This window comes from Octodon degus, unplaced genomic scaffold, assembly GCF_000260255.1.
Source record: "Octodon degus isolate 3935 unplaced genomic scaffold, OctDeg1.0 scaffold00124, whole genome shotgun sequence".
NCBI classification, from domain to species: Eukaryota; Metazoa; Chordata; class Mammalia; order Rodentia; family Octodontidae; genus Octodon; species Octodon degus.
This window is the reverse complement of record NW_004524700.1, coordinates 3,574,344-3,591,542: the sequence shown is the minus strand read 5'-3', so window position 1 is coordinate 3,591,542 and position 17,199 is coordinate 3,574,344. Positions and strand designations below refer to the sequence as shown.

The following is a 17,199-nucleotide window of genomic DNA, read 5'->3' as shown; positions in this document are numbered from 1 at the left end:
GAAACATGCCCAGTCAGATGCAAAGAGCGTTAAGAGAGAAGGAACTGAACACCGCTGTTTCAAGAACTCTTTGAATTATGGTTCATTTATTTCTGTTTTGAAATGTGAGAGAGGAAGTATCATGCAAAGTTCATAAGAAATATAGTGTATAAGCTGTTGACAATAGTGGACAGGAGGGGCTGGTGAGATGGTTCAGTGGTCTAAAGCACCTACTTAGAACAAGCTTGCCAAAGCACAGGGACTGCGGTTCAATCCCCCAGCACCACATGCCAGCCCGCCCCGCCCCCTGGTGGGCTGAGCTGGCCACACACACGCGCGCGCACACACACACACACACACACACACACACACACACATACATAAATAAAATTTAAAAAAAATAGTGGACAGGAAAAAAAATCTTAAAATTTAGTTTATTCTTTCATGTGCAAACTGCACTTTACTCCCATGGAGATTTAATATAATTTTTAAAGCTCTCTCTTAGACTATTTTAACTTCCAAAAGTTCCAAGTGTGTATAAAGAACGTTCATGGGAGTCATTAGAAATACAAGGTTGGGAGAGGAAGAGGAGGTTGCTAGGTAAAATCAACACATGGAGCTAAATGCTTAGGTGTCACTGAATAATTTCTAATGTAAGCATATTCCAAATATTGCATGGGACATACAGTGCTCTAAAATTACCATTTATCAGAAATTTAGGTTTAATGAAGTATTGCATATATTTTTGCTACCTGAATCTCACCAGTGAGGTTGCTGATAACTTACTCAGTGAGGGTACGAGATCTACTCTCCATCACATTTGCCCATGAAAACTCTTGGAAATCTAGAATAAGGTCACCATATCGGAAGCATTTAAGTACAAAAAAATTCATTCCATGAAAAATATTCCCATATTTAATTTCAGAAAATATGCACTCAACATGACACATATGTTTGAAATGTGAAAGAAAGTGATTTAAAAGATGATCACCGGAAGCATCTTTCAAATGCCACTTTTATGGAAGGAAGGCTCAGAAATCAAATTGTTACTGAATAGGACGCTGTCACAAAGGACTACTCGTTCTTTTTAATTTTATTTAACTTCAATTTGTAGCTGTTCTTTTGTTCACCATGTGTATGTTTTTACTTCATTTGCATTGTTTTGAAAAGTGGAACGAAAATCCAAAGGTCGCTAGGAAACAATATTTTAATGATGATAATAATAACTCTACTCTGAAAGAGGTGGCCAAACACGACCTTTCCTTTCTTTCTTCACATATTAGGCAGACACTAGGCTGACACATGCTATCTGTAGACCTGGCCTTGACAGCCACAGAAGACACAGGTTGGAACTCAGCGTAAGGCCTCAGTCAAGTAGCTTACAGCACAGGTACACAGGTGACCCATCTGCCCACACGTGTGCTGGAGCAGAGGGAAGCCTGGAAGCAGGAGACGTCAGTGGCAGAGGGGAGGTCAGAGAGCTGAAGAAGCACAGGGAAGCAGGACTGGCCCAGGTGGGGGGCACTGAAGGACAAGTCAGATTTCTGTGGCAGGAGGAGGAAGATGGGCGTTCCAGATGGAATAACTGCATGGCCAGGGCACACTGCATGCAGAAGTGCAGCATGGGATGCTGAAGACACAGGCAGCGCAAAGTGACGGGAGTGACAGAGTGTCTGGACAGCTGGAATGGAGACTGCAGTGGTACAGTGTGTAGATAGTATATAGCAAGTTGATCATTCAATTACAGCAGGGTGTTGATTGCAGACATGCACATGATAAATTAAAACAATGGAATTTTGCATCAACTCTGAATCTAGAATATCTGCTACTGCAATTTGCTGACCTTTTCCCAGTAAATGCCCCTTGCCAAAGCAGATTTTATCCCAAGTGAAGCCCAAACAAGTTGAACTGCAGCCCGGTATTCTTCTGTCACTGTAGTTTAAACACCAGCACTCATGGCTTATGACTTATTTCTCAGCTTCCTCTGATTCTTCAGTCAGGGTTGGTTGGAAAAGACATGGTAATATGACCTGGGATGCTAGCCTTTGTTCTTACTGTATTTCTTCTGTCATCTGCCAGAAAAAGGATCTTTTTGTGTCTCTGACACTTGTCTCTGACTTGTCTCTGAAGGACTGAGAAAAATGAGAGAGCAGGTAGGTCCAGTGCTGGGCCACTGGCAGGTGTGCGGGAGGCCTTCTTGTGAGGGCCTACAGAGCCTGCCCAAGTGGAAGCGGTAGTGTTCTTCAGGAGTGCAGGCCTGGATGTAGAGTGGATTTGGTTAATTTTGTATCCTCTTGACAACTTGCTGAATTTATCTAAGGTTTTGAGGAGATTATTGTGGAAAGGATGGAAGAGAAAAAAATTAAATGTCAGCCACATAAGAAGACTGTTTCATCTCCCTGCCTACCTGAAGTGCACACCAATATTTAAATTTTCTAGAGATAGCCACTAAACCTTTTTTCATCTGCGATCTATTTCCTCAAAAACTGAAGGACTTAAATTATGATTATGGATACTTGAATTTTTGCTTTTAAATCAGGTTTTTAAACCTCAGGGTATTAAAAAACATAACCTTCTAGATGTGCTTCTTACCTTTAATCCACAACTCCTTTTCAAGCCATATCATTCTTGACATTTTGCATCTACCCTTTTCCCCCATTCTCTTTTATTTTTTATTCTCTTCCATCTTTTGTACAAAAACACACACAATGACGAAGTTTTCTGACAGCTTAATGGAACTTTCAAGGACTAAAGGCACTAGATTAGGCATGATCTTATTAACTGAACATCTGGAGTAGTTACAAACTTGCACTTTAATTGATTCAACTGCTCCATGTTCGTCTAGATTCTCCTTCATCATCACAAAGTTGTGAAGAGTCCATTTATAATTTGGATGCTGTGCAAGAAGAGAAAATATTAGCTTTGTCTCAAAATTTTCTTATAGTTGAGTTTCATAAGGTATTTGCCATTTTGCATTTTAAGGTTTATTAGATATTTTACTTCCTAACCCTTATTTTTTTTAGACTATTCTACAAGAAGGTGGCTTTCTGAAGAAAGTCTCTCTCTTTTTTTTAACATTATACATGAGAGTAGCTTCCAACTCTATAAGCCTTGCCCACAATATATAATACATGAACTACCCTAAGGAGAAATGGGGTGAAAAGTTTGTGTTCACTTGCTGCTCCTAAAGAGATACAGGCTGTGAGGTGAAGGATGAACCCTCGTAAAGAGACTGAGAAGCCACATGAATTTCACCACTTTAAACCCCAGAAAGGCCCTGAAGTAAATTGGTAAGATGCCTTCGGATAGTGTCAGGTATAGTGTGTGCAGGGCAGATGGGGTTTTAATTGGTGTCAGAAAGCCAATTACAGGCAGTGGAAAGGTTTGCCATCTTTAATATTTCTTAAGTTCCTCCAGGTCTTCCATTTGGGAATTATCTTTGTAAAATTACTCATTTTTAATGGAGTAATAGGAATTCTCCACTTCAGTCATTGTTTTTAATTTCACATTTTTTAAAGGATGCATTCTTTTTTTACACATATCTTCAATTTTCTTCACTGAAAGTGAAGAGAGACACAGTTATTGTAAATTGTATAGAAGCAATCGAAGTGCAGTGTAGACACTGAGAATACTTCATTAGGAGGGAAAATGATGTTGAGAAATTTATAGTACTGCAGACTGCATTATGCCTAACCTTTTGGACATATTAAAGTATGTCATTTCCAGTCCTGCAGCCTCTCATTATTCATAAATAATAGATACCACTGGACACAATCAGCTGACATTTGTTAAGGTAATAAATATACCCTAAGTGTTCATGGGTCTTGCACTCCAGTATTTAAACGCACACAACAGAAATTTTATCTAACTTAAAATTCTCTTAGGTAATTCTATGGATTTGTAGGTTCAGTTCAACTCAGCAGAGTCAAAGTGCCAGGGTCTGTGGAGTGCACTCTTACCCTGGGCACTTTTGTTATTACTAAGCAGGACAGTAACATGGAGAATGAAACTCGCATCACTCCTTTTAGTTTAGAAGGTGAAAGAAAAGAACTTTTATGAGTTTCTTTTTCTCTTACCCGGTGAGACAGGAGTGGAGGGAAAGACTTTTGCATTCCCTGACCTGTTCTCCATATTGCTTAAAGAGATTCTGTTGAGGCAACGTCACATAAAGATGGCTACTGCGCCCAGAGGCAATGCCACAGGTGTTTCTGCTTCTTCTGCCCTTGGGACCCAATCATGACCGCGTTCATGCGCTCTAGGACCTGTCTGACTTCTCCAGCTCCAAATGTTGTCTAGTGGCCACTGCTGTAGAGGAGGGGGAACATCAAAATTTTACCTCTTCATCCAAGTTTGAATAGCACAACTCAGGCATTTCTAGTACCTTTGCTGTTAGCAAGTGGAGCTAAGTCCTGGGGTCATATGCCACGCTTCCATCAGGTACAAAGGGAAAGTGTGAGAGATTTGATTGTTATTTCCAGTTAAGTAGCATCAGCTCTGTCCTCTTTGTGAGAGTCTGGTATGACCCCAAGTATAGAAATTGTACAGGCTGTGTACTAAGCACACACCCTTCGGACAGTGAGACGGATGCAATGCATTTATTTGCTGCAAATTTCTGAAGTTATTTTGGAAGTCCGGCTAGCCACTGCCTCCATGGTGTATGATGTGGGGCAACATAGCTAAAAACCTGTAGAATTGTCTAGAATATTATCACTGTCATTGGTGCAGTGCTTCTCAAGCGTTAGTGAATGTACTAATCTTCTGAAGTCTTTGTTAAAAAGCAGTTCTAGGTCCCACCCAAATATTCCATGGCAGATTTAGGTACCACCCAAGGATCTGTTGTTTCTAACAGGCTGTTTTCAGGTGAGACTAATGGTGAATGGCACTGACTAAAGATACTTTCTGTGTGGCCGGCAGCCTCTTAGGAAGCTCACTAGTCTTGATTTTGCTTTGTGCGCCTTTATGTCCTCAGTTTTCTATTCTTGACTAACACAGTGGAGCCTGACAAAGTGTTGCTTTAAAGTAATCTATCTGGGACATGATACCAGGCAGGCAACTTACCAGAAATTCTAGAAACACTGCCCTTTCATTATTAAGTATGCACAAGTTTCCTGCACAGTGCCGGCTGAGTTCTACATGTTCACTTATGCAGTTTTAGTTGGGTTTCATCATATTTGTTTTATTTTTGCTTTGTACAGATAAAGCCCTGCAAATAATCCAAGGAGCTATCTGAGTTTAACAATTTTATGAGCTCCTTGTGTAGCTTTTTAAGGCTTTGTGTGAGAGTGAAGGAAAGAAACAAGTCCAGGAAGCTGGAAAACAAATACTGTGTCTGCTTTCAGAAATCACTCAGATGTTGAGTCTTCCATCTCACTTAAGAAAGGGAGAAAACCCAAGGCGGGAAGAGGAACCTTGACAATTCACAAATCTTTGCTAATCTCAAAAACAAATTACCTTTTCAAGGACAGTAATTGTTCAAATTACACAGCGGCATTCCAGGACACGGATTATAGGATGTGTCCTGTTGCGGTGCTGGATCTAGACATCCACCGTGCTCTGGATATGCACCCCCACTGGCAGCACAAAGGGGCAGTAACAAAGGGTCAGAGAACCAAGTGCAGAGAAGCTGTTCCTAAAAACATGAAATTCTCTCCCTGTGATGCATTCCAAACAAAACTGCTTCAGTTTCAGAGGTGATAGTTCATCTGCAGACCACCAAAGTAAGCAGTATTCAGTATGTGAGGTTTTCATTCACTTCTGGATTGAGGATATTGAATAGCCAGATGTAAGAAGCTACCCCTACTTTGACATGGTTAGTCACTAACTTTAATCTCAAAGGCCATGTTCTCTCCTGGTACAGCCAGGGAGGAAAAAAGAAAACATCAAAGGAAAAAGATAGTGTGAGCCCATTTCCATGGCTGCTGGCGGTTCAGTTTATTCTCACCATCTGGTTCACATTATGCCATAAGACAAGAAGACGACTTCTTCCTGCTGAGATAAACACAGTGAGCTCCCATTTTGCTTTCAGTGTGGTCATCTGATTGGGTGGGGTGTGGCTTTGAGAATGAATTGTCTCCGGTTGGGGTCCCCCATTCATTTTCTCCTCTTCTGAAGTAGGGATTACAGTGGGTCCTGTGTGGTTAGCTGTGGTGATGTTTGGCTTGTGATTCATTCATTCATTCATTCACACTGCCTTACAGGGCTGTGAAGCCAGCATTTTATTGCAAGAAGATTTTCAAAGAAAAAAAAATGTGTTGCTAGATCCCATTCACCCGAGTTGTTATGAGGATTTCAAGGAAATTGCAGGCTTGTCTTACTATAAAGCAGAATCATGAGTCTATTTTTAGGGGTTCCTACTCTGGGGCTTTTCTTGGTATTTTGCCATCTTTCTTGCTCTCAGACCCAACATAAACCCTCTCCAGTTCAGTGGTGGAGGACGTGTCCATCCTCCTCTTTGCCTTTGCATATTTCTCCAAAGGACACAGAGAGGCTTTGTTGTCTTTGTGGTCACCAGGTCCGCTTTACACAGATGCCTATTAATCACTTCACTATGGAGACAGACGCATCCATCATATCTCAGCAGCACAGAGCAGCCAGGCCAGGAGCAGGGCTGAGAGGCACAAATTAACCATTTCCATGACTGCCTGTGGACTCTCACATTTACAGAGGTGTTGGGCTGGGGGGAGGGGCCTTCTTCCTTGGTATTTGGCCCCATAGGTGCAATTGATTTTATAGATTCCTGTTTCATTTGCTTCATACAGGCTAGAAAGCATCTGCCAGACAATTGTGTGGGAAGCAGAGCATAGGAACACGTGAAGAAGGCTGCCGAGATAGCTCATCAGACCAAATGTAGGGGCCAGGGTCCAATCCCTGGCACCACATGCCATATCAGCCTGGCCCCAGAGCACAGTGAGCCAGCCTCCAAGACCAGGCATGATGGTACATGACTGTAATCTCAGTGCTGGGGAGGCTGAAAACAGGAAGATTACTATGAGTCCAAGCTGAATAGTGAGACCCTATACCAAATACATTTTAAAAAGTACACTTGAAGATTGAGATTGTTATCTGTGAAAACAGTAATGAATGAGTTCTATTTTTGATACTGACTCTGAAACCAGTATGTTGTAATAATTGTTCCAATGTGGAGCTGAGGCAGCTCTAAGGCAGCTTTCTCGGGCAAGAAGAGCCTCAAAACTGCAGGTAAATTAGCTAAGAACTTTACTTTCAGAGCTAACATCTAAAAATCCCATTTTAGTAATCCAAGGCTGTTTAAAATCTTCTTCCCAATATTGTTTCTAGCCCATGTTACTGATTCAGTCATACATTCTTCTACTGTTGGTTTAACAGGCATTCCTCAGCCTCCTTATGCCTGGGTCTTCTGTGGTGAGTCTTTCTCTGTTAGAGCGATCTAGGTGAGAAAATCGGGTAGGATGGAAGAAGGCCAGAGCAAGGAGGACGTTCACAGAAGGAAGTGCTCACCTGATCTGAGAAGGTTACAAAGGCTACTTTGCAATCGGAGACCTAAAAACAGGGGCATCTGTATAGTTTCAGTGGCCAGGGGTTGTCCAGGCAGAGGCCACAGCCCAAGGGAAGGCCCAGGAGAGGCTAGGGGGCACAGGAGGCTGGCTTAGGCCTGGCATGTGTAAGAGACCTGAAGGTAATCAGAGAGCTCACCATTACTACACATGAGTTTCCCTTTGCTGCCCTTCCTTTAGCTGCTCTCCCCACTACCCCACTGGTTTTTGTTGCTTTTCCTCTTGAAATCCTGTGCATCTTCAAAAGACTTAGCTCAAATACTGTCACCTAGAAAAGCTGACATGAGCTAATTGAGGCAGAGATACAAGGCATTTTGTCACACTTCTGCATGGTGTGTGGAGCCATGTGCAAGTGCCTCCCTCCTTGTGGTTTGCACTCCGCTCCTGTTGTCGTTGCCAGCAACTGGCACAGTTCACTGTGCTCAGTAATGTTTGCTAAGGCCAGCTGCAAAGATACTGTGACCCAAAACATTGTCATGCCAGGAGAATGGCCACAAAGACACTAAGAGAATCACAGGCCTCAGCTGGGAGACTGCGTCATTGAGGATGAACTGTCCCAGAGCCTGTGCCGGAGCCCTGACCTATAAACCAGCTGGGTAGTTACAGTCCCATAAGTAGAGCTACCTGAAGCTGTGTTTTCTGAAAAATAAAGAATTTGAGGATTGGTTTTGCAGAATCCATTAACAGTCTCATCAAAGAAAAATTCAGAACTGCATCAGACTGTCATAAAGTTCATAATTGTTCTTGTTTTGAATTACATGTTGCAGGGCTTTGGGGCAGAGTTGTTCATAATCTTTTCTTTGCTTTGGCCTTTGATGACCTTCAAAATACCTTCCTGAGGCCTCCTGGCAGCATCAAAAACTCACCTCAGAGGGAAAAGTGCGCTGGAGATTCTGCTCTTTCTGAGTTCTGCCAATTTAAGGCATGATTTCAGAGAAATCTGAGCCATTGTGCGCCTTGCTTCCTGCATGGGAAGGTGGAAAGAATAATCATTTAGCACCTCATGACTGGTGAGAAATAGCTGGCGGTTAATGAATCAGTCCAAGGGATTTTTCAGATACTGTTTGCATTACTAATGCCCCATTTTCAGTTGGTAAAAGCAGAAGGCCAGGGGTGGGCAGAAGAAGGCATTTGAACAGTTGGGGGCAGGGAGTCCTCCTCTGACTATTCCCACCACGGAGTACAGACCCTCAGCAAGGGAGTGTAACGCCCAGCACAGGCTCCCGCTCACCAAGGCTGCCGGGCAGCACCCAAGGCTCGGATGCACCACGCCTCCCAGCCCACTGCCTTTTGCCCATTGCCAAGATGCATCTGTTTCAAATTTTTCAATTCTCATGGCGTGCTCTGTTATTACAAATAACCATTTACCCTCCTGGCTCCTTTGGAATCATCCCAGAGCCAATTTTTCTTCATTTTTTAAAAAATAATTTCTCATTTTTTAATAAATACTAAGTACTTTTTTAGGTTATTTTCTGTCCAATGCATGGCACTGTTAAAATTCTATTGCATGGTTAGAGACGTGATTCCTTTGTGACATCAAAAGCAAGATTACAGTCACTTCTAAGAGTTTACAAGTGCTTTTAAAGTGTCTTTACAATATATTGAAAATCCATGTACTCAACAGTCATTTATTTAGCTGCACTGCTATCAACCATGGGGATGGCCAAGGATGTAAATACAAATACACAGTTCCTGCCCTCAAGGAGCTGACTGTAAGATTATTGCTCCACAGGGAATCGTAATTACTGTGTTTTGCTCCACAATTTTTAATTACAGTATTTCAAAATTCAAGACCCGTAGGCAGCCCTGAATCCAAAATGTTCTTTGATGTTGTCTCAACATCTCTTCACTTTGAACACACTTGGAGAGAAAAGAGCGCATCTGCCTCTTGCCCCTGAGAAGACTGCTAGCTGACGGAACCAAATGGAGCACCCGTGGCTGTCCTTCAGCAGCCACCATTTGCCTCCTGCGGCTTCTCTGGACCACTAGGCTTGTACAGTAAACTTCAGCACTTAAGGGCTTTCCCAGTCTTTATTTCATTTGATGCCACTAATTCTCAGTACAGCAGTGTTAGCCCCACATTACACATCAAAACTGAGGTCCAGAGATGTCCCTTGACAAAAAAGCTACCCACCTTGAAATAGGAGCTTGGGACCAGAGGCCTTCGGAGATGCTCCCTGGTGTGGCTTTGTTCAGCCCTGCTGAGGTTCTCAGATAAGCCCACTGCATTCCATCCTTCACTGTGGCCAGGTGACTGAGTTGATCTGGTCATTTCCATGACTGACTCTTTTCTCTTTTACATGACTGAGTAGAAGGATTGAAACTTGGAAGGCATTTCTGAAAATAATGTGTACCTTCTTCCAGTCACTTTCAATTTAATCTCTGATCTCTTTCTAACTTTGGGGGAGGGGGCTCTGAACTTGCTTATGCAAATGAGGAATTCCCCTGCTTGTAAGTCTACAGAATGAAGAGATGCAGAATGATTTTGAAGGGTATCATTTACATAACAAAATGAGATAGAAAAAAACTTATCTGAGACATCATCTTCCCGAAAGGTCAAATTCTACTTGACTTGTTCACAACCAAAAACCTGAGCTCTAATGTCATCCTCCAGAAGGCTTTTCCCAGCAAAAGAGCACATGACTTCCAGGAGTCTACAGTAGCTAATGAGCTTCCTTTGGGCATGAAAGGAGAATGGTGGCTGGGAGGAAAAGGTTAAGCAGCAATGGATAAATTTGAAAACTTCACAGTTTTCCAATAAAGCAAATAAATGGCTCTAGCCTTGCTATGTCACAAATGCCTTGGTATGTTTGGCTGCCTGCTAGGTGCCAGTGTTGAAAGGCCAGGTAGCAGTAGAAAAAATTTTTCTGCTCTGAGCTAGGTGAGAAGAAACTGGGGGACCATATTGTCCTATAGGGCCATCTTCCTAAAAGGCTATATAGGGCATTTATACATAGATGATTGGTAATCAAAGATGGGTGGGCACCTCCTTCTAGGTGGAGGTGGGTGGCCAAGTGACACACATCTGCTTCCAATCACCCAGTTGCGAGATATTTTTTGGTTTTGCAAATCTAAAAACAATGATCATTTTCTTTCCTTTGGCTACTCTTTTTGCTGTTAACCATGTGGAGTTCCTGAATATATTACACAATAGACTAGGTGATCAGCCAATGTTAAGAAAAATTACCTGATGATTTTCGAAGACAAGAGTCAGGTGAGATTTAAATAGGGAATATATAAGATGTAAGATGGCAATTTAAATTGCAAAGGACCAAAGTTGGGTGTAGATTGCTTCCATTATAGCTAAACATATTTGGGGAAAATACAGCTCGCCCTCCACTACAATTGTCCAAAATCAGACCATGAAATATCCATTGCAATAAAAATTGTACCTATTCCCTATCATCTGTGGTTGCGTAGCTATGTTAGAGCCATTGAGATCACCAGCTAAATAAGGGAAATAAAATCCATTTTATTCACAGGTGTATGTTCTTGTGCAATTGTGTAGGTGGTTAAAAAAAGAGGTTCCGTGGAACCTGTACACAATCAAACCTGAAGGAAAATCAGTAGCTATTTTAGCATAACAATAAGGAAATGCAAATTTTAGGAAGCTACTTTCATTAGCACGTTTTCTTGGCTGACTAGATATTAAAACATATTGGAATGCAAGATACCCCGCTGTGTAGAGTGCTATGCATAAAAGGTGAGTTATAGGTGGATTTTTGCTTCATCTTTTACCTTTTCAAAGATGATGAAGATAAATATGGAAATATTTGAAAAGTGTTTAATCATAGTATGTTTTTTCTCAAGAGATTTTGCTGCTTCTGTTTATGCCACCTGAAGTCACAATCCTTTGTCACAGGACAATCATTTCTACAGTAACCAAGCACACTGTCACAATGGAGGAAGGGATCCTTTAGAGAAAAGAATGTAATCTTCCAGCTAAGGTTTCTGGATTTTAAAATCATCTCTCCAGTAATCAAAATATTTTAGCAAGAGCCCCCCATGACGAAGCTGCATGTTTTTAAGGTTCCAGCTGTGGGGTTAAAGAAAAAACATTTTGTTTTCAGCAGAAGTTTAAAGGTTGCATGTTTTGGCTTTGGGAAGGGGTAGAGGGCTTTTTGTTGGTTGTTGTTGTTGTTGTTGTTGTTTTTAAAATTTCACTTCATTCTAATTCTGTACCAGTGATACCTGCCAGTAAAATACATTAAACATGTTCCAGAAATAGTTGAGTTAGTAGAAGAAAAATGTGTCTCCTGAGACCAGAGAAGGTACATTTTCTGTCTTGCTACCGTTTCCATAATAGGAACAATATTTACATTTCCTCAGCCTGTGCAGCGCTGCTAATGTATTCATGTTCTTTCACTCTCCAGAGGCAGGAATTGAGACTTTTTTTTTTTAGCTACTGCATCAAGCACTTAGGATCTGACAATTGTGATGTGTATTCTCACTTGGTATTAAAAAATAAAAGCTTCAGTGTTTGCATTTGATTAGAGTCGCTCAGCTTGGTGGCTGATTAAGCAGGAAGGAGAAAGCAACTTTTTTCAGAAGCACAGCATCTTGGTTAATGTAGTGTAAGATTATAGATGGGCTTAGTCGCATAATTTTTATTAAATTGAAAGGATCAGCTCTGCTGAAGAACCTCACAGTGACAGCAAAGTCTAAGCATAATAATGGGACTCAGCACTTCTCAACCCCACTAATGGGTCTGAGCCCCCAAGTGATCTTTTTTTCCCTGTAGCTAACTCCCAATATTCCATTCAAATATTCAGCAGGTATACCTGAAATTTGTGGATGCGAAATAAGCAGACATGTTGTGATCTGTGAGCTCTAGCTCTTTTCTTGTACTGTAAATGACACACACCTTCTATTCCCTCATTCTTTAAGCACTTCTCTCCAGACAGAGATCCCGGTGCTACAAGGAGCTGTCCCAAAGGAGCCCAGCTGGAAGCCTGGATTGTTGTGTGATTTGTCCACTTCACATGCATATAATTGTTGCTTCTTCCTCCAGATATAAAATATCTGGTACTCATTCTATAGGAAGGGACTGACAAGAGATGAAATGGGAAAGAGAAAGTTTTTTTTGGTGGGGGGAAGGGTCTACAGGGTGTTCAGGGTCTCACTATCAGACTCATAGTGATCTGCCTGTTTAGAGCCTCCCAAGAGGTGGGATTACAGGCTGCGCCACCATGCCCAATCTCAATTGCTGTCTCAGCATGCCCCAGGGGTGGAGCCAGCACAGCAGGCCCAGGGGATGAACCCTGGCCCCTGCGCCTGCTTGCAGGCACTTTAATTCACTGAGCTATTTGGCTGGCCCATAGAAAAACAAATTTTGTCAGCCATAACCTACCATGTTCCGTGGAATGCAGCTATCTAGAAGAAGCCTTTACTCCAACTAAGGCAACCCAGGAAGTGTGTTTACATAGGTGGGGCCGGGGCAGGGAGGGCTAATTAGTTCATGTTTGTCAAGCTGCACCCTGAAGACGCTGCAGAGGTGCTCTATTCACTCCTGACTTCTTATTCACAGGGTGAATACCAAACAGTAGTAAGCCTCCTGGTGTGCTTCCATTTCTGAACACCTTATGAAATGTCTGTTGCAGGAGTGATTCGGGAAAGTTACCTCAAAGGACACGACCGGCTCGTTCCTGTCACCCTCTTGGCAATCGCAGTGATTCTGGCTTTTGTCACGGGGGCCGTGTTCTCTGGCATCGTTGTGTATTGCGTCTGTGATCACCGGCGCAAGGACGTAGCGGCCGTGCAGCGCAAGGAGAAAGAGCTCACCCACTCACGCCGGGGATCCATGAGCAGCGTCGCCAAGCTCAGTGGCCTCTTTGGGGACACTCAGTCCAAAGACCCAAAGCCAGAGGCCATCCTCACACCACTCATGCACAATGGCAAGCTCGCCACGCCCAGCAACACAACCAAGATGCTCATTAAGGCTGACCAGCACCACATGGACCTGACAGCCCTGCCCACGCCGGAGTCCACCCCGACGCTGCAGCAGAAGCGGAAGCCGGGCCGAGGCAGCCGCGAGTGGGAAAGGAACCAGAACCTCATCAATGCCTGCACAAAGGACATGCCCCCCATGGGCTCCCCTGTGATCCCCACAGACCTGCCCCTCCGGGCTTCCCCTAGCCACATCCCCAGTGTGGTGGTCTTGCCTATCACTCAGCAGGGCTACCAGCATGAGTACGTGGACCAGCCCAAAATGAGCGAGGTGGCCCAGATGGCCCTGGAAGACCAGGCCGCCACCCTAGAGTATAAGACCATCAAGGAGCATCTCAGCAGCAAGAGTCCTAATCACGGGGTGAACCTCGTGGAGAACCTGGACAGCCTGCCCCCCAAAGTTCCCCAGCGCGAGGCTTCCCTGGGCCCTCCGGGAGCCTCCCTGTCTCAGAATGGCCTGAGTAAGCGCCTGGAGATGCACCACTCCTCCTCCTACGGGCTTGACTATAAGAGGAGCTACCCCACGAACTCGCTCACCAGAAGCCACCAGGCTACCACTCTCAAAAGAAACAATACTAACTCCTCCAACTCCTCCCACCTGTCCCGAAACCAGAGCTTTGGCAGGGGAGACAACCCGCCCCCTGCCCCGCAGAGAGTGGACTCCATCCAGGTGCACAGCGCCCAGCCCTCTGGCCAGGCCGTGACTGTCTCCAGGCAGCCCAGCCTCAACGCCTACAACTCACTGACCAGGTCGGGGCTGAAGCGCACCCCCTCACTAAAGCCGGACGTACCCCCCAAACCTTCCTTTGCCCCCCTTTCCACATCCATGAAGCCCAATGACGCATGTACATAATGCCTGAGGGAGGGGTCAGGAGTCCAAGCAGCAGGCGAGGCACGTCATCGGCTGGCTTAGCGAGGCTCTCAACTGCCTGGAGCGAACGCCAGACCCAGACGCCTGAGGCAGCGCTGAGGACACGGGTAGTCCTCTCTGGAACACAGGGGTTCTCTCAAAAGTTGGGCCACGTGGTTTGGTGAAGGCGTGCAGCAGCGGGACTCACCTCCATCCTCTCCTTCACTTATCCCACAACCCCGCAGCAGGTTGGACCCACGAGAGACTTCAGCTAGCATCACAAACATGAGCCAAAAGCACATGCCCACCCCACTTCCCACGCACACATGCGCACATACACACACACACACACAATCATGTACACGTGCGCACACACACGTGCACACACACGCGTGCGCACACGAACAGCAACCACATTTTGCCCATGACTGCATGGAGCACTGCCCAACTGGGCTAGCGTTCCAGACTTCAACACACAGAACACATTTTTAAAAATCATGAAAATTTTAAAAGACAAAAAAATAAAGAATTCATTGATAATTCTAACTCAGACTTTAACAATGGCAGAAGTTTACTATGCGCAGATACTGTGAAACGCCCACCAGTGTTACAGCTTTCTGTTATAGCAGATCAATGCCATGTTGGGCAACTATGTCATAGATTTCTGCTCCTCTTTTAATGAAATAACGTGACCGTTAACGCAAGTAACTCTTTATTTATTGTTCACTTTTTTTTCCTTAAGGAAAGGACTCTTCCACGTATCAAACTACGGACAGCTCATCTAAAGTCCCTTGAAAGTTAAAACTATTTAACGTGAAATCCATTAACTGGAATAATTGAGTTTCTTTATTTTTACAATAAATTCACTGAGTAAATAAGTTGAAGCTTGAATTCTGAGCTTTGTTTGGACTGTCTGGTCTGTAGCTAAAGGAAAGAGTTAGGATGGGAATATTTATTTAAATCTACCAGTCAATTTGCTGGTCAGGTCTCTGGCCTACAACATGCAAAAAATTAATTTCAAAGCCCTTCCGGATCCTAATTTCTAAAGCAACCAGGAGGGCAGTGTTCTGCGCGGCTCACCCTCTCCCGTTGGTGCCAACATGGCTTTATCAATGGTTCCTACCTTTTGTGAAGGCGCCAGCTTACGATACGCCATCTCATTTCACCTTGCATGTGAGACAGCAAATAAAATCCACAAACAGTGTGAACTAATTAATATGCTGGCTGCTACCTTGCATAAATTAATGGTTGAATCACACGGGTTTTTCGTGGGTTACATCTGTGAATAGCCTGTTTTCCACATGTAAATTTGTGCCTTACACCCTGAGTTGTGTACACTTGTAAACCATCCTTATGATCAACTTTTCCTTCCTTCTGAAATAAATACAGATATTTATTGGCGCCTCCCCCACCCACACTCCAGCCCTCTGGAAGATTGGAGTCAAGCAGGTGGAAGAAGAACGCAGTGGTGATGGTTGGGGGATAAGGCAACCTGGGAATGCTGGGTGGAACCACAACCTCCGCTTCACACTGCCTTCTTGTTGTGCCAACCTGAACCACCCTTTGGCTGCGCTGTGTGGGGAGGGTGGTAACCCTTTCCTTCAGAACTCTCTCCATCCCTTACACTCAGTCATTGCAATATGGTGACATCCTCATTAGCCAGCAGGAAAGGGACTAATACCCCAGCCCGCCTTTCTGCTGTGTGCAGTGGCTGCAGAGCACACCATGCCCTGCATACAAAGGGACAGCATGGACATAGAGCAGGCAGGCTGGTCCCTGCTGTCATGATGAGTAACTTAAAGGGCAAGGCCAGCCACCACAGATGCAGCAAAAATGGTGACTGGGACAAAAGCTTTTTTAAATTTTTAAAATTTCTTTATTCTTTTAATATTGTTTGTAAAGTGTTAGGAGGGAGTGACCTGCGCTTCTCTCTCCTTGCTTTTCCTCTGTTGGAACACATGGAAAGGACTTTGGTTTACTTTATCAGCAACAAAAGAAATGTCAACATACTGTAAACTGTGAGTATTTGTGTCAATTGTTAGTGTGTTTTTTTTAAGAAGTTAAACAGTATATTTGGTGATTGCTTTGTCTCTTAATCTCCAGTTCAATCTTCCAGGTTTAGTTTTGTCTTTAAAAATAAAAATTTTAACAAACCTTCAGAATAAGACCGTCAAGGACACTTTGAGCGGGTTAGTAAAAAAGCAGTACCTTCATAATGAGCACGCTCACCTGGAGACCTGAGCATGCCTGGAAGGACAGGAACACGACCCTCTGCCCCAAGGGTCCCTTGCGGTTTGACTCGGGTAGATCACTGTCAAATTTCATTTTGTTTTTTAGTGGAGTCAGTATTCACATCCCAAAAGCTCTGTACCTTGAAACCAGGACTTCTTTCCCAGAAACTGAGATGTTGTTTCCTCCTGTGCGAGGAAGGCCGTGGGCTTTGGTCACCCTGCTGCCTTCCTCCCTGCGCTCAACTCCGCGGAGTACTGGTGGGCAGCACCCACCTGGGTGTGAGCCTGTGCCTGCGTCAGTGGACGTCACTGCCCCAGCTGTGCTAAGGAGACCCATCCAAACGTATGTCCCACGTTCCCGCATCCCACAACCCACCGCTCGCAGTGTTCAGCAGTGCCCACGGATGTGGAGCCGGTCTTATGCATCGGAGTGTTTTACCCCTTCTTTTCCTCACTGTGTGTGGGGAGGGTCCATAGCCCGAGTGTGCCTTTGCTTTCCTCCCTCGCTAGACACTGTAGATGCAACAGACTCAGATTTATATTTGTTGTAAAGTTGTAAAAATACTGTGATGTCACCAGTTTTTCCTCCATCTCCGCATCCCCTAACATCTGATTCACAATTTAATGTATGTTATAAAAGAGAAAAAGAAAAAAGAAAAAG

At 44.0% G+C, this 17,199-nt stretch overlaps 1 protein-coding gene across 5 annotated transcripts in view; it reads left to right on the top strand.

Annotated features, from left to right (window-relative positions):
* The window catches only part of Sema6a (semaphorin 6A), a 129,297-nt gene extending 112,105 nt beyond the window's left edge, over positions 1 to 17,192 (top strand). For all 5 annotated transcript variants that reach the window (XM_023700548.1, XM_023700549.1, XM_004640597.3 and 2 more), the window contains one exon: positions 13,112 to 17,192. In XM_023700548.1, coding sequence (XP_023556316.1) covers positions 13,112 to 14,310 — 1,199 coding nt within the window. In that variant the 3' untranslated portion in view covers positions 14,311 to 17,192. The remainder of the gene's footprint in view (positions 1 to 13,111) is intronic.
* Positions 17,193 to 17,199: the final 7 nt, after the last annotated feature.